Source organism: Jaculus jaculus, chromosome 10 (assembly GCF_020740685.1).
Source record: "Jaculus jaculus isolate mJacJac1 chromosome 10, mJacJac1.mat.Y.cur, whole genome shotgun sequence".
Taxonomy (NCBI): Eukaryota; Metazoa; Chordata; class Mammalia; order Rodentia; family Dipodidae; genus Jaculus; species Jaculus jaculus.
The window spans coordinates 107,489,073-107,511,567 of NC_059111.1; the positions used below are offsets into that span (position 1 = coordinate 107,489,073).

Consider the following 22,495-nt stretch of genomic DNA (forward strand, 5'->3'; position numbering starts at 1 on the left):
AATTCTAATAGCATTTTGCTCTATATATACTTTAAATATTAAAAATATTGTAGGAGAATTTTTTTTCCTTTCTTCTCTTTTCTTTTTCTTATCTTTTTTAAGGCAGAGTCTCACTCTTGTGCAGGCTGACCTGTAATTCACTATGTAGTCTCAGGGTGGCCTTGAACTAATGACAATCCTCCTACTTCTGCCTCCCAAGTGCTGGGATTAAAGGTGTGCACCACCACGCCTGGCTCAGGAGAATGTTTTTCTTCAAATAGAATAAATTGGAGGCTAGAGAGATGGCTCAGTGCTTAACAGTGCTTGCCTGCAGAGCCTGACAGCCCAGGTTCAATTCCTTAGTACCCACAGAAGCCAGATACACCAAGTGGCACATGAATGTGGATTTCCTTTGCAGTGACAAAGACTCTGGCATTCTTTTTTTTTTTTTTTTATTGTTACTTCACAACTAAAAAGAAGGGAGAGCAGCTATCCTGTTTGATAGAAGGTCAACCATGCAGAGGGACCTGGTATCAATGTACCCAGTTGGCATGCACAGCAGGTACCTGGAAGGACAGAGAAAGCAGAGCTGTTCCTGTGGTCTCTTCATAAAGAGCCTATTGCCTGTACCAGAAAATGTGGCCAGGACTTTTCTTGTCTCTCTCTTTCCCTCTCTCTCCTTGAAAATAAATAAATAATTTTTTTTAAAAAAAGAAGTAATTAAAGTTATGATTAAGGAAGATGCTATCCAAAATAATGAGTAATATCTGAAAAAGAACCAAAGAAATATTACAGAAAGAAGAGTCTAGCCAGGCGTGGTGGTGCACGCCTTTAATCCCAGCACTCGGGAGGCAAAGGTAGGAGGATCGCCGTGAGTTCAAGGCACCCTGAGACTACAGAGTTAATTCCAGGTCAGCCTGGACCAGAGTGAGACCCTACCTCGAAAAACAAAAACAAAAACAAAACAGAAAGAAGAGTCTAACGAATGAAGTTGGAAGTTTATGATAGAATTAAGTAGCTGTTGTTACCTGACTGAGATGAGAATAAAGGCATCGGAAGAAATGTTTCCACAATTAGCCAGTAAGACAAAGACGTCAAATGTGAAGAGAGTAGAGAAGCAAAAGCAGATGAGGCCTGCGCCACCTGGCACATCGCTTGGAGTTCTGCATGGAACCCGGTGGAGGACGTGAAGCTGAATGACAGGAAGACAGGCCAAGACCTCACCAGAGCAGCAGCACACAGAATACAAAGGAAGAGTCTGTAATGAACTCCCAGTGGCCTGAAGGGGAACAAAGGAACTTCCTCCACCAAATAGAGGGAAAACAGATCGCCAGGAAAGAGGAGAAATAAGACACTCTTTGCCTTCTTGATAATGGAAAACTAAAAGCATCAGTCAAATATTTTTTTAATTATAAGAGAATAGCCAATAACTTAAATATGCTACCCAGAAAAAAATCTGTTATAAATAAAGTCTGAATATAGACATTGTAAGTTGGATGCTTATAGAAGCTCAGTAGCCAAGACATGGAATCAATATAAGTGTCCATCAGTAGAACAGATGATGAAAATGTTGTCTATATGCACATTGGAATGCCATTTAGCCTTTCAAATAAAAAGAAAGCCAGGTGCGGTGGTGCATGCCTTTCATCCCAGCACTGGGGAGGCAGAGGTAGGAGGATCACCGTGAGTTTGAAGTCACCCTGAGACTATATAATTATTTCCAAATCAGCCTGGACCAGAGTGAGACCCTACCTTGAAAAACCAAAAAAGGAAAGAAAGAAAGAAAGAAAGAGAGAGAGAGAGAGAGAGAGAGAGAGAGAGAGAGAGAGAGAAAGAAAGAAAGAGAGAAAGAAAGAGAGAAATTCTATCATTACAGCAACATGGAAGACCTGGAGTATATTTTATTCAGAAAAATTAAGGTGGACACTGAAAGACAAAAAAAGTTGTCCTCATAGAAACAGAGAATTGAAGGATGGTGACCACAGGATGAAGAGGTTAAGAACAGGAGGTGGGCCACAGTACCAATGGCCTTAGGCAGAACCAAGCCAAGTTGGAATCGGCCTATTCTCCTCTCAGGGTTATAAACTCACATAAAATCTGTCATTTAATTCCATTCAGATTAATAAAATTTCATTCAATTGAATAGGATTCAAAATGATTGGATTCAGTGTCATCAAATGGTCTCAGCAGAATTAGTCCTTGATTGAATTCTATTGAGTTCAATTCAATAAAATAAATTTAAATATTACACATTGAAATATTTTTTTAATTAAGTAGCATTTTAGTTCAGGTCCATTTTAACTTGAACTTTGTGTCTGCTCTTCTACATTTGGCCTATATTCAAATCAATAAAATATAGCAAAATGCCATGTTAATGCTGAAAGATACAACCTGAAACTAATCAACTTAATTCATTTCTATTCAACCCTAATCAGATAAGTTTAGTGACATTCAATTACAGAAAAATAAAATGTTCACCTTTAATGACCAAATTGAATGTTTGTGTCTGAACTTCAAAATTATAAGATTTTCTAAAATGTTTGTACAATGAACTCTGAAGGACATTTTCTGAATTCATCCTCTGGTAGGTCTTTAAATGATCATACAATGGCAAACAATTAGACAGTTGGGAAACAAAAGAGCATATTACTATATATTACTATATAGTATAATGTGCTGATATCTCAAAAATTATAGGTAGCTTGAAATGATAGGTTTAAATGCCAAGATCTATGATTTTATTTTTATGGAGTCCTTAATTTAGCAAAACACAGGCATTTTAGCCCAAGATAATACTTTAAAAAATCCCAAAGAAAAAGGTAATGATTATATTATTCAGAAAATAATAATAATTCAATGGTGGTACACTCTAATAAATATCATGATCATTTTTTTCATATCTATTGTGGTTTGTGGGTGACTGTCCCACAGAGACTGATGGTCGGTCGAAGGCTTGGTCCTTGATGACGCAATGTTCAGAGGTGATTGGGTGATCTGGAGAAGTATGGGGACCACGAAGGCTCTCCTTTCCTCCATACATAAATCCATTTGTAAATTCATAGATAGGGTTTGAGAAAGTAAATCCATGGGAACATGTTCTTGCATCATGCCCCTGGTTCCTTGCTGCTTTCCCCTCTGCTCCCTGGCTTCCCTTGAGGTGAACAGTTTCCCTCTGAGACGTTCTTCTACCATGATGCTTCTGGTAGAAACTAATCTAAATGCAGTGGAAAACTATGGAACTGAAACCGTAAGCCAAAGTAAACACTCCTTCCTTTAAGCTACTTTCTCAGAGAGTTCATATTTTGTTAGGATAAGGAAAATGGGACTAATAAAATATCATACCTAGTCAATAAAGTCCTGGGTAGGTAGTGATGGCCTGGAACATGGACCTATTTCTTTATACATTCTCCTCAGTGTCCAATGAAGAAAGCCCAGCTAGCCTTTCCCTAGGGAATATATAACAGAATTCACCAGGGAATCAGTGACAGTCTCAAGACTCTCCTTTGCTTATTTATAGTCTTGTTCTATAGGCCAGGGAGTCCATATTGTTTGCCAGTCTCCAGTGGATATCTGGTAATTTAGAAACCCTTTCCTGTATCTCTTACTTTAACTCCTACTTCAAATTGGGAAAGGAAACAAAACAGAAAAGAAGGAAAAAAGTGGGAAGGGAAAAGGAAGGGAGGAGAGGGGAGAGAAAGTTAGGGGAAGGGAAAGGAAAATAGAAATACAAAAGAGGAAGGAAGAAAAGAGAAAAAAAAAAAAAAGAAGTAGTCATTCCATGGCCTCACCTAAAGGTCTGCTGTTTCTGTGACAGTCTTGAGGCGGGAGCTCCGTGACCCAGTTCTTGGTTATGATTGCACTGGGGAAAATGCCACACGTGTCAAAGAGGAAAGATTTCCTCTAGGCCAAGGAATTCTTGGACTAGTGGCAAGCCATGACTTCCTGTCCCTGCAGCCAGGGTCACTACAAACTTTAACTTTACCCTTGAACCCCTTGGACTATGAGAAGAAAAAGAGAACTGTGACTTCCCTAACAGAATATCTGGAGGACTTTGTAAGTAGCAGTAGCACATTCCATTTTCTCCTTGTTCTATCCAGGCAGGTGCTTCTTAAGCACTTTTGCCTTCCTTCTTTTCTAGGTCAATAGCATCAGAAGGAAGGTTCTTGGAGGTTTCAGGATGGTCTCCATATCCAATCTGGAACTATACCAGATAAAGTTGTTTTTACTTAGTGTGCACATCATCATCATTAATCACTTGATGTGAACTGTTGTGATCATAACAGAGTGAAGAGCTGCAATTCACTGAGAGAGTGGAGGAAAGTCAGTCACTGCAGTGGTAAGGATGACAGAATGAGGAAGTATGAAAATGTTTAGATCTTGAGTCATTAGGAAGGGGATATTGAGTGAGATAATATATTGGTAGATCTGCCTCATTATAGTAACTATTGTATCATCTAATTATCTACTATCTGTCTATCTATTGTTTATCCATCTATATTTCATCCAATCTATCCATTTATTATCTTTCTCTTTCTCTTTATATATCCCCAACAAAATATTGTGAATCTCAAATATATACAAGAAAAGATACTTCAAATTTGATATGGAGGGGACAGAATCATACACGTTACAGAATGTTCCTAGATAGCAAAGCCTTGGGTTGGCTGCAAAGGAGCTGTCAGGAGCTTGCTCTGAACACCACATTGACAAGCATGTCTTCTGCTGTAAGTTGCACTGTTATTATCTTGATAAAACACCTCTCTGATTCTCTAACAGGATTTGTATATAAGGGTGCTCATTGTGAATTTTCATTTTTGTACACTGGGAAGCCTTATAGTGTCTTTAATATCTTCTTGGAATTTATGAATAAAAGTCATCAGGTGACCCAGTCACAACTTTGAGTCTTGTTATAGAGTGTGCTTGGGTAATAGCTACGTAGCCTGTTAGGTTACTTTCTGTAGCCCAAAGGTTGTAAAGAGTATGTTCTGGGAAATGAAGATGTTCACTGCATTGTCCAGAGGTCTCCATGCATTTTTCCTTATGCATCTGGAGCAACTTATTATTGTTAAGACTAGCAGACATCTGTTGTTTCCTTTAAGTCTTGTGAAACAAGTACCCACTTTTCTTTCTCCTCTCCCAGCTTAATCATCCAACTCATAATAAACCCTTCACTATAATACAACTTGAACTCAAGTGAGTACAAACAATACTGTGATTAATTTAATTCTACCCATATTTGGTTATTTAATTTAATATGCCTCACTTTGGTAAGATGACTTCTTGTGAACCTAAAAAGCAGTTGTCATTATCTCATCTGGATGCAACGATTACTCCCACTCAGTGCAGCTAACTCACATCTTCAAACTCTGAGGTTAAAGAAGTTCCTAAACTCTTGGATCACTTCACCACTTCTTTTCTCATGATTTATTCCTTTTCTTGTCTTTTAAAAAAGTCTTTCCAGCATAGTGGGGACCTTTGAATTTGACAATATACAATGTAAGATGGTTATGCATATTTTGGGGGCCAGGAGCCAAATGTGGTAGTTTGGATGGCCTCCAGTATATTCAGGATTTTATTAAAGTTCATAATTTAGGTCTGCAAAGAAAGAAAAAAAAAGTATTTCTAAACTGGGCATGATGGTTCATGCCTTTAATCCCTGTACTTGGGAGACTGAGGTAAGAGGATTGTTATGAGTCTGAGGCAAGGCTGGAAACACAGAGGGCTTTCTAGGTCAAGCCTGGACTACAGTGAAGGCCTCCCTCAAACCCTCCCCCACCAAAGGAAGACTTTCCAGTTTGATTGTTGTTAACTACTTTTCCTCAAAGCCAGTAAAAGGCAAGTAATGATTTTTATAAGGTAAAAACTAGCATTTCATTAGCATAGCATTGGAGTGAGTGAATTCTTTGTTCAAAGTAAAATTTAACCACTGTCCTCTTGCTGGGTATAAAACATACACAAAATTAATAATTTATTTTTGTCAAAATTATTCAACCAAATCAGCCAGTGCTAATAATAAAGTGTATAATTTACTTTTTTCCCCTCAAATGTGTTTTATTGGCATTCTTTTCTCTGTGCCAGTGGGGAAATAGCTAACTCAAGTGTTTTGGGTTTGTTTTGGTTTGGTTTGGTTTTTGCTGGAATTGACTTATTTTTCTACAAAGGAGAGCACATTAATGGCAACTTTTCATCTTCCTACCTGGGGGGACATTAGTTATAGGGGCTTCACTTCAGTGTTATGGTTTGAGAAAAAATGGAGATGGGGAAAGAAACTGCACAGCCAGGCCTCACTCCCCTGATTCCATCACTTCAACTCATCACACTGGACAGAGGAAATGTCACAGCCAGGTGTCTCCTCCCATCCCATCCCATCCCCCCATCACATCCCTCTGTCTGTCAAAAGTTAAACCAAGTCTCTGCTTAGGAGACTGGCACAGAGCATGGCTCCCATACAGAGCTAGCTCTTGCTGTATACCTTTGTCAAAACCTGAGATTGTACCTTCATTTCCTGGGTTTCTGGGCATCCTCTGGAGATAGTGCCTAGAAACAGCTGGCTCCCTTTTCTTGGACTCAATACTTATTCTGAAGGTGAGACTGGACATTATTTCATTCCTTTTATTAATATTGTTCTGCCACTGCCTTTAATTAAGATTTAACGTGAAGGCTGAGGAAATGGCCTGGTTCGATTCCTCAGGACCCATGTAAGCCAGATGCACGAGGGGGGGCGCATGCATCTGGAGTTCATTTGCAGTGGCTGGAGGTCCTGGCATGCCCATTCTCTCTCTCAGCCTCTTCCTCCCTCCCTCCCTCCCTCTCTCTCTCTCTCTCTCTCTCTCATAAATAAATAAAGTATTTTTGAAAAGATTTAATGTGAGATTATGTTCTCTTTGTTGGTCATTGGGAAAAAAAATAAGCAGAGGTTGAGCTAAGGCACTGAGAGAAAGATACTTTCAGTGGCCATTTGAGACACAGACTGCACCCAGGTAAAATGTTGGGTAGTGGTGAGTGCCTGTAATCCCAGACTGAGGAAGCAGAAGCAGTACATCTCTAGAGCTCACTGGCTAGCTAGTCTGTCCAACTAGGTAAGCCCTAGGTTCAGTGAGAGACCCCCTCACAAAGAATAAGGTGACGAGTTACAGAGGGGGACATCCAACTTAGATGGTTAGCCTAGATGTGCTGTGCACAGGCACACGTACACTCCCACCTACAAACATGCATGCACGCAGTAACATACATCACACACTTATACCTGCCAAAAACATGGTTGGACATTTCTGTCATTTACTATGATAGAAAGAGAAGGGACTTGCAAGCAAAGCAACTTAAATGGCAAACTCAAACAAGACATTGCAATGCTGGAACAAGGCCCTCTGGACAGCCCACACAGCTTGAGAGCAGTCCCTCGTCTGCAAGAGCTGTCATCCTTCTCCTTTGACATAGAATATTGACATCTCTCTCTTGGCTATTTACCAAATATAGTCCAGTATGTTTTTTAATAGTGATCATGCCATGAAAAAAAAAAATAGTGATTTTTCTAAACTAGGTCACATCTAGACTCTTGTGTGGAGTAGAAAAACACCTGATGGAGTCCACTTCAGAATCAGAATGTGTGTTCCTTCATCACTGTCTTCCCAGTGACTTTACACTGCTCACATTTTAGTGAAATTGCTCTGACTGCCTGTCTGGCCTACCTGTGAAAGTACCACAAAGGTGTCTATTTGATCTCGTCTTTGTGCTTACTTTAGGTAACGACTTGTTTAGGTGGTGGGAGGGTTTGTCCAAGTGATAATTGATTGAATCCAAGACTTTCCCCACATCCTGATTCGAAGCACTCACAGATAGGGTGTGCATTTTAACATCCTGGAAAGACGGATGGATCACTCTGACGAAATTGCCACCCACAAACCTAGAGATTGTGATGGACTGGCTTTGTGGCTTTCTTGCTGACACAACACAGCCTCCATTGATTCCATCATCCTCTGCTTCCTCCAGCACTTGTCTGTTCTCTTAGCCTTAATATCCTCAAGGTTCACCCACATTGCTACTTAGTGCAGAATTTCTTTCTTTTCTGAGGATAATACTATTTCAGAAAAGAAACACTAAAGTGAGAAGAGTGGTGAGGAAAAAGATAAATCAGAAAAAAATCCCATTGAATACACACACACACACACACACACACACACACACTCCACTTGTCTTAGGATCCTAAAATAGTCAAATCACATAAACAAAGTGTAGGGTGGTCAGCAGGAGCTGGAAGACAGCCGATGATCTTGTCTCTATCAATGGGCATAGAGGTTTCGGGTTAACAAGGTGGGTGGGTTCTAGATTTCTGCAGGACAGCACCATGTCTATACTTCACAGTCCCTGAACTTTGACCTCCTTTCCTGCCCCCTCCCCTGCCCCCTCCCCTGCCCCCTGCCCCTGCCCCCTGCCTGGTAACTCACATCAGCTGCCGCTCGGTCTGCCAGACTCAAGGTTGCACAGAGTATCAGCACAAGGCTTTCTACCCCCCTTCTCCCGGCCAAGTCCCGACCTAGTGGCGCCTCCCAGGTCTCGTTGTCTCTTTCTCCTTTCCAATTGCCATCTTGTAATTTCTCCTCTACATTAACGAAAGAACATCAGTCTGACCTCCCTGACTCTATCACGCAGAAATTTATCTTGTATCTTGCTGTCGGATTGTGGTGTGTATATGTATGGTACATGTGTGCGTTAGTGTAATAGATATGGGGTGGGGGGAGTGACACATGTGGGAATGTATGTAAACACCTGATTCTGTGAATGTGGAGGCCAGAGGTTGACAATGGGTGGGTTTATTTTTGTTTGTTTGGTTATTTTTTTTTTTTGACTACTCTCCACCTTATTTACTGAGGCAGGACTCTCTCCCTTGAACCCAGAGCTCACCAGTTCAGCTAGTCTTGCTAGGCAGCTTGCCTCAGGGACCCCCTGTCTTGGCCTCTCTGTTCTATGTGTCAGAAGGGATGCTATGCATGTCTGGCATTTTTATGGGTTCTGGAGGTAGAGCTCAGGTCCTTACACTACAGTGACAAGTGCTTTACTGACCAAGCCATCTCTCCATCTCCTTACTGTTGATATTTTAACCCTAATTTAACCATAATGATTTCCTGTTCAAACCTATCAGTCATCAAGTCTAAGCATATTAAAATGAGAGGCAGAGAATCACTGAAAAGCAAGAATAAGTCAATAGTAAATAATTTTTATTTGGACAAAGACTTATAATATGCACTCCCTTACTATCTATTACTGTTTTCTGCTATTACACTCCAAGTACATTTATCTCCCCAACCATCGTCTATCCCATATGCAGACTCCTGCATACATTTTGCACCAAGGACCTTGATCCCTGCTTTTTCATGTCCTGTTTCCTTGGTGTGGGAGCCTGTCCCTGTTTTATAACCTTGTTCACCTGAGCCATGTCCCCACTCAGCCAGAAAAACACAGCTCAGACAGTTTGCCATCTCTACAAAAGCATCCATCATGACCTCTTTTCCCTAACCACCCCCTCCATGTTTGTAATACTTCTTAAACTACATCTCCAATCTGGATTTTTCTTCTCCATTTTTTTTTCCCTGCTGGGTTTCTTATGATGTTTAACATATTATGGAAAACCGGTGGATCTTTGTTGATTGGGTAAAGTGATGAATAAATAAATAAAAGTAATATAGGGTTTGGGTCCAGGAACCCCCGAGGATCTTGACATATGCAGATATTCTAATTCCTTATACAAAATTGGATAACGCTTGTAAACATCCTCTGTATGAACATCTTCTGTGGTCCTTTATGTCATCTGTATATTACATCTAAAAATGAATGCAATATCAATGCTATATAAATAGTGGTTATACTCTATTATTTAGGGATTCATGACAAGAGAACTGTGTACATTTTCAGTAGAGACACAATTTTCCTCTACTGTGTTTGCATCACATTTTCTTGATTCCATGGGCACAGAGGAAGGACTACATACAGGCCATTGTACAATGTGTGATATAATATGGTGGCTCGTGGTTCGGGGGCTAATCTATTGTATGGATGAAAGAATGTTGCTTAACCTTTCAATAACTAACTTTGTATTTGAAATTGGAAGATCAAACTTAGACATGGTATATTGTAGAACTAATTCAAGGCCCATATGCCTTCAGTTCAGACTGGCCGCATCTGGGCTTCCACTTTACTGAATATATTCCTAAATTATAGGAACCTGAATGTCAAGATTTTTTCCAAGAAAAAAGGTACATATATCAATGGAGAAGGTTGAGATCACAATCCTCTCTCTGACTTATTTAAGTAAATATTTCAATTATTAAACTAAATTCATGTTAAAAGTAGATTGACTGTCACCTATCAGAGCATGCCAAGCTAACAGGAACAGAGAATGAGGGGACATACTGTGATTATGGAATGTGGGCCCCTTTCTAACTGTGCCTCTCTCCTTTCCTACAGATGGAAGTCCTTACACCTGGTGGGTTGGCAAAGCCAACGAGAAGCACTATTATTGGGGAGGCTCAGAGCCTGGGATTCAGAAGTGTGCCTGTGGCATCGAGCGCAACTGCACCGACCCCAAATACTACTGCAACTGTGATGCGGACTACAAGCAGTGGTGAGTACTCAGGGCGCCCAGCTCCTGGAGCTGAGGGTAAAACACATTAGCAAGAAGGGAACGTTGGAAAGTGCTGAGATCACACCATAATAGGTGAGACATGCAGGGAACTCACCCAGTTCACAAATGCCAGGAGCGTCCTGGAAAAACAGAAAAGCAGAAAGAGGTCAGTGCGACAAAGGTGTGCATTTAGAAGCAGACTGACACATAATTGATGTGATCATATTCTATTCAGAGGAAAATCATGAGCCTTGCTAGAGGGGGTGATTTGCATTGTAGCATGCCTCTGCAACAGTGGAGTGGACTCTGAGGCCAAAGGCAACGTGCAGGCACCGGGGAAGATCCCTGGGAAAAGCGTTCCTTCCCATGGGTGCTTCCACCCCCCACAAGTTCACTTTCATTTATGGACTGGAAATATAAAAGAAAGCAAAAGGAAAGAAAGAAAATAGGCGAAGGAGCCTACACTTGTCTCCAGCGAGTGATTCTCTGCCTCCTTTACCTATATACCCTGAACTGTTCATAACCCAGATACCAATCAGTTCTGGAGAGATCTATTTCGGATTACTTTCATCCCTCTGTTGGCTTTTATCTTCCTTCACAGAGAGTGGCTAAAGCTATGTCAGTCTCAAATAAAGATAAAATCAGTTAGCTTTTTCTGTATATAAAATGAAAGAAGGAGGGCTGGAAGAGAAATGCCTTAGCAGTTAAGGTATTTGCCTACAAAGCCAAAGGACCCAGTTTCAATTCCCTAGGCCCCACGTAAGCTAGCTGCACCAAGTGGTGCATGCATCTGGAGTTCACTTACCACAAAGTACCCATTTTCTCTCTCTCTCTCTCTCTCTCTCTCTCTCTCTCTCTCTCTCTCTCTCTCTCTCCCTCTCTCTCCTTTCTCTCTCTCACAAATAAATAATTTTTTAAGTCAATGAATGAATGAGTGAGTGAATGAGTAAATGATAAATGACAGAGAGCCTGGAAGGTCGGATGGAAAAGATAACCTAGCTGTACAAGCCCAGCCCCCACTCCCTGCCTGTTGAGAAACATTGGCACCACATGTGTGAGTGTTCCTCATGACTGTAAGAAGAAGAACCCTGAATATCTTAAGGGACCCAACCCAGGTTGCCCTTGTCCACCCCCAAGTCTCACTATCCATGAACAAGGGCAGCTGATAAAGTAAATTCATCCCAAACCTACCCAAAACTAACTATGAGAATGAAAAATGGCATCATTCCCAGGTAGGACATCTATGCACTTCCCAAGACTTCTTTTTCTTTTAATAAAAGAAAACATGTAAAAAGGCGATATACTTCAGTGGTTTAGAATCTATGGGTACACATGTGCCAAAGAGAAATAGTTTTCACTGTGTTCTGACTGTGTTAAGGTTAAAGATATTGTAGCCTTTGATTTTTAATTTTTTGTTTGAAGAATACATCTACACACACACACACACAAAGAGTAGAAGCTAGGAGTGGGAAGGGCATGTTCCTCTCAAGCCAATGTTTTTTTGTATTTTATTTATTTGAGAGAGAGAGAGAGAGACAGAATGGGCATGCCAGGGCCTCCAGCCACTGTAAATGAACTCCAGATGCGTGTGCCACTTGTGCATCTGGCTTACATGGGTCCTGGAGAATCAAACCAGGATCCTTTGGTCTGCAGACAAACACCTTAACCGTGAAGCCATCTCTCCAGACCCTCAAATCAGTCTTTTAGAAACACTTAAGTGTCAGGGATTCTGCCAGGCACTATGGATGGAACAGTGAATGGCACCAACAAGAAGCCCTGCCCAGATTTGTTTCTTGACTGTCGGTGGTCAATTGGCTGTGAGTCACTCAGCAAAGTTGGCCGGCTCTCTGCTCCCGTGGTCTATTCTGCTCTGATTCCATGGCCCTTCCAGAGGCCGACCTGGCACAACCAGACTGTTGTCACCACCACTACTGTTCAGTTCTTCTTGTTCTACCTCAAAGCAGACCTGAGGGAGACAGGAAGAGAGAAATCTAGGGCATACCTCCAAGAAAACTTACCTTGTCAGACAGATATGATGCTCAGTGCTAGGGATCCATGCCAATAGAATATGTGCCCCCCCTTTTTTTATAAGGAACTCACAAATGAGACTGAGGTAAATACATACACACACCTTAACACAGTATTCTGAGGAAGATATGTCCATGAAACCACAAATACTCATTTTAGGTCTAACCGAAGGTGGGAAAGGAAGAATTGAGGAAGCCCTTAGAGAAAGAAGCATGCTTGAGTGAGAGCTGGGGTTTGCCTGGCTTGTTCATCTTGAAGGAAAACCATAGCTGAGCACCATCTGTGTGGTTCCTCTTGGTGCAATGAACCCAGGAGGTAATGTAGAGAAGAAAGGAGATACCATCAGGAGGCTCAGAGCTCCTCAGAATAAAAGTAGTGTCTCCCTTCTTGTCAGGGAAGATCGGAAGTGGGAGATCATGAGCAAGGCAGTCCTGTGCAGGTTCCTGTGCAGGGTTAGAGGGAGAGAAGGGGCTGGCAAGTGGCCATCATGATGGTGCTTAAAAGTCATCGAGGGCTTGAGGCATAAGGTGAAAGACCATCAAGAAGGGAAGGATGCATTTGAGAGCTTGAGTAGTTGCTCAATACAGGACCTGGTGGTTATGACCATGAGAGAGTCAAGACAAGTTTGACATTTAGACCTCTTGGAATCAAGTGGCTAGGCTAGGTCAAGAAATCAAATTTGAGGAGACAGATGGTGCATTCCGCTTTGGGCATACTAAGTTTGAGACATGAATGTAGCATCCATGGTAAACAATGAAGGCACATTAGTGGACTGTAGGGAAGAAAGGGATGCTTTGTAGAAATGTGCTTGCCTCAGAAACACCCCAAAGAACCTAACCGACCAGGGGCCACAGAATAGAAGACATGATGGGCATATCTGTGACATCTGCCCGTTGCAAGCTTTGGATAGAGCTGTGGAAATTGAGGTACTGAGTGTCCCTTTCATTTCCATTCTCACTGAGTAACAACTGAAATGTCCCTCACACTTTGCTTCAGTAAAAAGTTTGTCTATGGTCACATAGCTACTGCAATTGGAGCACACAGAAAAGTCAAATACATTTATTATAACAACTAATAAAATTTTCTTCTCTAGCAAAAAGAGAAAGACTTCAGAGTTGTCTATTGGACTTTGAATACGCTAGACCGAGATCCCTAGTTAGGTGTTTTTTATATTTGAGATGAATGCAGTTATTTCTAGAGTCCTCTTCCAAAGTAGAGAAAACCGAGCTTGATCCTGGACCACTTCATATCCAAACTCACCACCCTGAAGCCTTGAACTGCCCTATATAATGAAAATAATTTTTAACTAAATTAGCTTAAGGAAATGTGTGTGCAAAATGATACAGTCTATAATTTCTGTAACACAGGGTACATAGTCATTTGGAATTCTTTTATTTTATTTTTTTTTTTTTGGTGTGTATAGGTGTGTGTTCATATGTCTAGATACATATATGCCACATCATGCCTGGGGATGTTAGAAGAGAACTTTGTGGGCTCTGTTCCCCAGTTAACTAGCTGTTCCCCCTCATTTGAGGCATGGCCTTTCATTTGTTCTCAGTCTTGTTCACTGATACATTTGCTGTGGCCCCTGGTCTGTGAGCTTCCCAGAAATTCTATCCCACCTTCAACATGCCGAGGTTCTAGCAGCTCACCACGGCTTCTATAGCCTTTACATGGAATCTGGGCTGGTGATACAAACTCAGGTGCTCACACGTGTAAGACAAGAGCTTTAGCCACGGAGCCATCTCCTCAGCTGCTGGAATTCTTGCGTTGCATCTGTAATGATTTCAAATGAATCTTAAGAAATGAACCTGTCTGTAGGGAGTGATTCCCTTCATGCTCTTTACCTGCCCTGCAGCAAGTTTCAAGTCAAATTCTACCCCTCCCCCCAACACCCTAAGGTGCTATGAAATAGGGCTTATTGGAGAAAGTCAGAAGTCATAAATTACTGAGAAATCTTTTTGTATGAGTTGCCACCACATCCCCTCCCAGGAAGAAGTACTAGAGGCTGGCTGTACTGAAAGTACCAAGCCTGTGCTCACTTACCTCTCTGCTGGCACAGACAAAGGCAACTTTCACAGGGACAAAACCCTGCAGCTCAGAGCCCCACAGAGCCTGTGTTCAAGAACCTGCTACACAGCACCAGCTGGGACCCTGCCCCCGCTCCAAACAGGGAGAACATGACTGCGGGTGTCACTCCCTCCTTGACTAGCAGAAGTGACTAGCAGTGTCCTGGCAACCCAAGGTGCCCTGCTATGAGGATTATTCTCGTGTTGAGGTGGGTGGGGGGATGGGAAGTGCATCCCTCCAGGTTCAACTCTCATGTACAAAACTACATTTGTCATGTTGTAAGAGTAAGAATAACGTCCTGTCAGGCCTTACACTTTCAGACCATGCACTAAAGAAAGTTACTGCTTCTCGTGACCTGGATCTCAAAGAATCAGTTGATCCAGGTTGCCTGAGTCAAGTGAGTGCCAAGTACTCCGAGGTCAGACGCTCTCTCTGCATCCTCTAGCTCAAGGTATTTGACTTGAGTTTACATGAGACAGAGTTATGTTAACAGTGCCCCAGCCATGTGAAAACCATGACAAAGTGTTTTATGAGTATATCATAAAAGTATAGCATGGGCTGGAGAGATGGCTTAGCGGTTAAGTGCTTGCCTGTCAGGCCTAAGGACCCCAGTTCAAGGCTCAATTCCCCAGGACCCACATTAGCCATATGCACAAGAAGGGGGCGCATGCGTCTGGAGTTCCTTTGCAGTGGCTGCAGGCCCTGGCGTGCCCATTCTCTCTCTGTCTATCTGCCTCTTTCTCTCTCTATCACTCTCAAATAGATTTTAAAAAAAAAGTATAGTAGGATGTGTTGTTCTTAATTATCTTAATGCTGGACATAAACCTAGCTAAAATCATTACACACTTACATTTGCAGCTGCATAAAAAACAAATGAAACTCCTCCCCAAGCACATTGGGGATGAAAAGCGGAGACTGACGTCCTACATCTCACACTCCAGGCCAGAGCTGTTCTACATGATCAAGAAGATTCTCTTTCAAACCATTTATAAATGTCATTTTTAATCAGCTATTTGCAAGTTTTAAAGTTAAAGCCAAAACCATAGACCACATGTTATTCGTCTAATTCTGAAAATTGGATTGAACATTTGTTCTTATTTACTAGAGTAAAATACATAGAAATGGAGCTGAGATAAATGAGATTATAGCTCAGAGAGCAATCAGGTCTCACAACAAAGCCACCATGGCCTCCGAGCCCTCTAACCATCCTGATAATTGCCTGATTATCTATGCTGTGAGAAGTTTTGCACAGTTATATCTGAGATTGGATGTAATTTAACATTTATGATTTACTATTCACAGCAATAGTCAATATTCCCACCTCCAGTGCCAGCATCCTAATTAAGCGAGCGTGGGTCTCCACTAAGTACCCACTGCTGAGTAATTCCTGGCCTCGTGCAGCCTGACTCAATGAGCAAGATCATCGCCTCTGAAATTAGCCATTCTGAGATGGAATTATGGGTGAAGAAGCCCCAGGCACTGCTTGAGTAACTCCCCTCATGATGCAGATTCTCAGCACAGAATTTCCACAGAGTTGTGTCCTGGCCAAGACAATACAGACGTGATGAGTTGTAAGTGAGGGTACAAGCCATTAGCTGCATCTTTGCAGTGCAATTAGCAAGTAGTTCCCTCTATATTTGGAGGGCTAGGCAAATGCTGGCCATAGGTGTTCTGATCTCTTCTCTTCACCCTGAATGGAACAACTACTCTATCAGGCTTTTGCTTTCTGGGCTAGAAATAATTCATGTCCAACCTTCTCTGCAATAGAGGGGGTTGACCAGAGTTTCTCTCATATTTCAAAGTCAGAAATTTGCTTTTCATTGACCCAGCTTTCTACCCACCAGCTAATTGCTGAGTATCCTAAATATTTTAAGAAGTACTCATTATGCATTGTTTCACTGTTTATAAATGATTTCATCTAATCTTTTGGATGACATTTTTCTGCAAACCTTTCAGAATGCCTTTTACATGAAGTGAAATATTTATCCATGCAAACTCGCCCATCACCGTCATCAGATAATAATAGGCATCGCTCATGGGGTCTGTTAACTTTATGTCAGGCGTTGTTTCAATGATCTAAATGTGGACTGTCACTTAAACCTCACATTGACCCTGGGATGAGGGTCACTTTAGTGCCATTTCACAGAGAAGGAAATTAAAGTCCCAGAAAGATGATTTTCTTCCCCCAGGGCACACAGCTAACAAGTGTGGAAGGTGAGGTTCAAAGCTGGAGCAGTGAACTCAGCATGCATGTTTCAATATCACACATGACATAAGCTCTGCAAAACAAGCACACAAACACAAAACATTTACTACATGCACTCTCTATATCAGGATATGTGATAAGCAGAAACTATATACGGTGCACTGCGAAACATCTTGATAGTTCACTAGTATCAAGCATTTTAATTTTGTTGTGCAGTCTTCTCCCCCACTTTTCCTTAGGACACTTTTCAGCCAGCAAAACTGAAATGATGCTTTCTAAACAGTAACTCCCTAATATCCTCACTCTAGCCTCTGGCAATCGGCGATCTGCCTTCTGTCTCTGCAATTTTTTTTTTAATTTATTTATTTATTTGAGAGCGACAGACAGAGAGAAAGACAGATAGAGGGAGAGAGAGAGAGAATGGGCGCGCCAGGGCTTCCAGCCTCTGCAAACAAACTCCAGACGCATGCGCCCCCTTGTGCATCTGGCTAACGTGGGACCTGGGGAACCGAGCCTCGAACCGGGGTCCTTGGGCTTCACAGGCAAGCGCTTAACCACTAAGCCATCTCTCCAGCCCCTGTCTCTGCAATTTTGACCATTCTAGATACCCCCTAGGAGTGGGACTGTAAATATTGTCTTTACGGACTTTTTCCGCTTGCCATGATGCTCTCCTGGTTCAGACATTCTAGCATGTATAAGAACTTCATTTCTTCTCATGGCTGAAGAAGGCTCCGTCATGTGGATGAAGTTACACTTGCTTATCTTTTCACCTCAGTGTGAACATTTAAGCTGTTTCCACATCTGAGAGACTGCTGACAGCGCTGCTTGAGCATGGGCAGACGATCTCTTTTGTATTACCTACTTTTACACACATCTGTGGGGCTCTTAATTGGGATTTGATAAAGTTCTTGCTGTTTCAGTCTTTATGAAAAAGGTCCATTGTGTGTAGGGGTGTGTGCATGCATGTGTGTTTGGTATGTTTGCAAATGGATGAGTACACTCTGTGTAGCTGAGTACATGTGCATGTCTGTGCATGTGGAGGCCAGAGGTCAAGGTCAAGTGTCTCCCTCTATCACATTCCAACTTATTTATTGAGACAGAGTCTCTTGCTGAACCTAGAGCTCACTGATTTGGCTAGTCTAGTTAAACCAGCATGCCCGTGGAATACTCACGTGTGTGCCTGGTAAGCAAAGGTCGTACAGGCAAGCACCAGCATGCTAGGAATTCATGCGGGTCCAAGGGATCTGATCTAGTGTCTTCGTACATAGGTGGCAAGCTGTCTACCAAGTGGGCCATTTCCCCTGCCTTGAAAGGGACTCTTAATAGTAAATGGGCTTGAATGATTTCACAAATGCTGGATCGTAACCCCATAACTCACTACTTCAATGACCTTCCGCAGGTGGTTATAATTTTCTCAGGTTGTTTCTTCAGCCACAGAACTGAAGTACATACAGGACACCTGCATGATGGGGTAGAAAAGAGGTCTAGTGGAAGGGAGACCCATACGTGAGAGGCTTCTTTCTATATTACAACAGAAAAATGCTCACCATACAGCCACTACAGCCAATGTCACTGTGTATAGGAAGCTGACCTCAAGCGTCGTGTATTCTTGGCACGTACACACATGGCTCTTTACCTTGTGCTTCCTCCCCACAGTCCCCAGAGTCTTCAAGAGCAGGTTTCCGGGCTCTTCCACTTGGCATTCTGCCCTTGGTACCCTGTTCTGACCCTGATGCTCATAGTACTTGGCAAGGTCCTTGACCTGCTTGCTCTGCTCTCCCAGCCTGTGACTCTAACAGATGCTTTTATGAACCAGGGAGGATTTCTTATTTATCCACTGTGCAGCCAGAGCCAGACCAGGGCTTTCTGCAAGACTGGAAACTTGAGGCAAATGGCATTGTTACGGTTAGGTTCTGTAAGTGTAAGATTTCACACCTGCTCCCAGAAATGGCCGTACTTGGAGACCAAACAGTGCAAATCCCAAGCCCTGCCAAGATTCAGTGATGTTCCCTGTAGCTGATCAGCCTCACTGCAGTCAACCAGGCTCTTGAGCATTCCTGGTGCCTCCTCCAGCACCTGGAGAGGAACAAGGGCTCCCTGACCCCTGCAGGAAGAACAACTCTTTCACCTGGTTGGTTCCCTTTAGGAAGAAATTTCCAACTTCAGCCATGGAGAACCATTTTTATCATGTGACCTAAAGCACACATCACTGGGGTCTGCATGGGGACTGGATAGAGAAGCTTATCTCAGCCATTGATGACACTTCCACAGAACCAATGTGTCCCCATGTGATCAGTGATGACATGAATCTACTTTTGTTTCAAGGCCTCTACTTGCCAGGGAATGAGAAGGTCAAGCCCACACCTTCCTCCTGATGCTTCATGTAAGAAGAATCTGGGCAAAGACGGGCTACCATCTCCTTAGGACAAATGATATCTCCTCTGGGATAGAACAGCTCATATCCCATTCACTGGGTGGTGGGTACAGTCTCTAACATTGCTGAGAGAGACAAGGCCTCACTGTATTTACATTATTGAATTAAATTCACACTTCACAGACACTATTAAGTCTTACTTTCAGTCCCCAAATATAAGAACAATACAGAGGTATTTCCTTGATATGTCTACAAACACAAGTCCCAAAGAGTGATTTCCAAGAAACTAGAAACTCCACTTTAGTGAGAACACGCAAAAGCTCTTACAGTCACTATTCCATACCACCTAAGCCCCAAAACAAACAAGCAAGTGAAATTTTTAATTGAGAACTTTACTTCATGAACATGATGCATTTTGGTCTTATTCCAATCAGGTTATACATTTTATGTTCCCTCTTCCCCATCCCCATTCCACTAAAGGTGACTTACAATATGCCCTCCAAGGTCCAGAGAACACTGCAGAAGAGAGGGTAGCAAGAATGGATGAGCTAAAGATGTGATTTTTATGCCCTCAAATTTTAAGAGTCAATGATAGGAAGTTCATTGTAAGAAAGAAAAAGAAATACAGTTGACAGATATTTGGGAAGGATCTGTTTTATTTTGTTTTACTTTTAAAACTTTGAAATGAAGGTGATCTTAAGACATCCTCTTGGGACAGAGAAGCCATTCAGAATGAGGCTGTGCACTCTGGGGTAGGAGCTGCGTTGCAGTTGAGGCAATCACAGTGTATATCCCTGCTCAGTACTCAGGACATTATTCAGCCTCTTTGCACCTCACAATCCTCGTGTAGGAAATGGAGATTATGATAGTAGTATGGGGGGGGGCCATTCCATGGAGCATGGGAGCATGGGAGGCTGTAAACCTTGCCCTATCCTCAGCAAGCTAAGCTCAAGCACATTCCCCGTCACTAGAGACAATGATGTCAGCATGCCTCCTGATACACTCTTGTTGAAGGTGTCATATTGGAGCCCTCTTCTCTTAGACCAACGTAGACAGTGCTATCAGAACTTAGATAGTATATCCATCAACTGTGTCCTTCGCCCAGTGACATGTACCATTTTGAGCAAAGACAAATTCAGTCTAAGGTTTTGTTCTCCATTTTTATATCAGCCCAAATTAAATGAGTTCAAATGAGCCTACAATCATCACAACTTCCCATCAGTAAAGGTTTAGATTATTGTGATGTTACAAATTTACCAAGAAAGTAGAAGCTTGAACAGTATGCATGGAAAACGAAGATGAAAGTTAAAGGAGAGCCTTGTGATATGAGTTGGGTGTTTTGTTAACCTGTGTAAGTCTGTAACATTCACATGTGCATATACAACTTCCAGAACTTCTTAAAATAAGCTACTAGTGAAAATGAGCACAGTAGAGTAAGGATGAAAGGCTTTTGAAAGATCTGTCTCACCTTATTCTATAGCTTATTAACACTGAATTTTTGACATCATTACAATTTAAACCTGTTTAAAAAAATAAAATAGCTTAAATTTTTTTAAAAAGTCCAGATCACATCCCATTACATAACAAAACACCATTAATATTTTTTCTTTTAATAAAAAGGAGACAGTAGGCTCATTTTCAACAATGGTAAATACTAAAATAATATCCTTTATACTGGTTGTTCCAGTACTAGTGTTGGTAGGAGTTTCACAGCTCAATAGAACGTTCTTCTCTACCTATTTTATATGGGAAAGCTGAGAATATTCCTAATAGAAATCTTTTAATCACATGCATAGGATAATTTTTTTAATTTTTGTCCTGTGGGATTCATGTTTGTACTCCTAAACCCTCTGGGATCCTGCTTAGGATAGCAATCATTTTATATTCAACTGCATACATAGCAGCTTCATTTGTGCTTATTACGGGAATATGATATGAGCTCTTCTGGTATCAACTGTGAATAACAGTCATCTAGTCGCTAACCTGACCAAAATAAAAGTTGACATCCAGATAAATGTGTGGACATCTACCTGCCTATGATATTAGAATGGACATCTCTGGGGCAGGAGAGATGATGGATCAATGGGGATAGTCCTTGCCACACAAGCATGAGGACCAGAGTTCATATCCCCAGTTTGATATAAGATGCCAAGCATGGTCTTACACTCCAGTAATTCCAGATCTAGGGAGGATGAGATAGGGAATCCCTGGGTCTCACTGACTCGCTAGCCAATCAGTGAGTTAGCTTGCCAATCAGTGAGCTCTATGTTCAGTGAAAGACCTAATCTCAATGAACATAACGAAGCATGGTTGAGGAAGACCCCCTGATGTTAACCTCTGACCTCCATGCATGTACGCACACAAGCCCACACACATAGGAACACTCATGCATGCATATCACACAAATACACACACACAGACACACACACACACACACACACAACAATGGATGGCTTTCCATAGACTTCACACATAGACACATAACAAGGATGCCCTTTTGAGCTAATAAAAGCCATTTTCATTTTTTTGTTAAGGAGGAATAGGAGCTAGTTAGAGGAAGAGGAGGGAAGGAACCACTCTATTGTCACCCTGGTTGGCCCACAGTGAGAGCAGGCCTGGGGAAGTTGTGAGGAGGAACGCAGAGCTCGTGTGCTTTTTCCTTCTCATCCTGTCTGCGCTGGAGTGTACTGGGTCGATTTCACTGATCCTCTGTGAGTTACTTTGCTCGCTGTGACCAAACAAACCTGACAAAGAAGTCACTTGAGGGAGGAGAGATTTATTTTGGCTCACACTTTGAGAAGTAATAGTCCTTCGTGGTGGACAAGGTAAGGCAGTGGGCAGCTCCAAGGTGGTAATAGCCTCCATGGCAGTGACAGCGGTTGGCTGCTTGCTCAGATATGCACAAATTAGGAAGCAGAGAATGCAAGCCAGAAGCAAGACTGGGCTATCACCCTCAAGGTCAAGCCACCAGAAACCCACTTCTTCCACTGAGGCTATCCCCCAAGACTGGGCTATAACCTCAAGGCTCAACCCCCAGCTACCCACTTCCTCCAGAGAGTTTACTTGCCAAAGGTTCCATAACATGCCAAAACATCACCACCCACAAGAAGTGAAGCATTCAAACACATTAGCCTGTGAGAGACATTTCCCATCCAAACCATAGCAAACGATAGTGCTATATTGCAATGGAACATTCCTTTAAAGTCTAAACATCTAAGCC

At 42.1% G+C, this 22,495-nt stretch overlaps 1 protein-coding gene across 1 annotated transcript in view; it reads left to right on the top strand.

The window, feature by feature from the left end:
• Cntnap2 (contactin associated protein 2) overlaps window positions 1-22,495 on the top strand; it is a 1,990,154-nt gene that overhangs the window by 1,518,619 nt on the left and 449,040 nt on the right. The window contains exon 14 of the mRNA XM_004661135.3: window positions 10,441-10,597. Within this exon, the coding sequence (XP_004661192.1) occupies window positions 10,441-10,597 (157 nt within the window). The remainder of the gene's footprint in view (window positions 1-10,440; window positions 10,598-22,495) is intronic.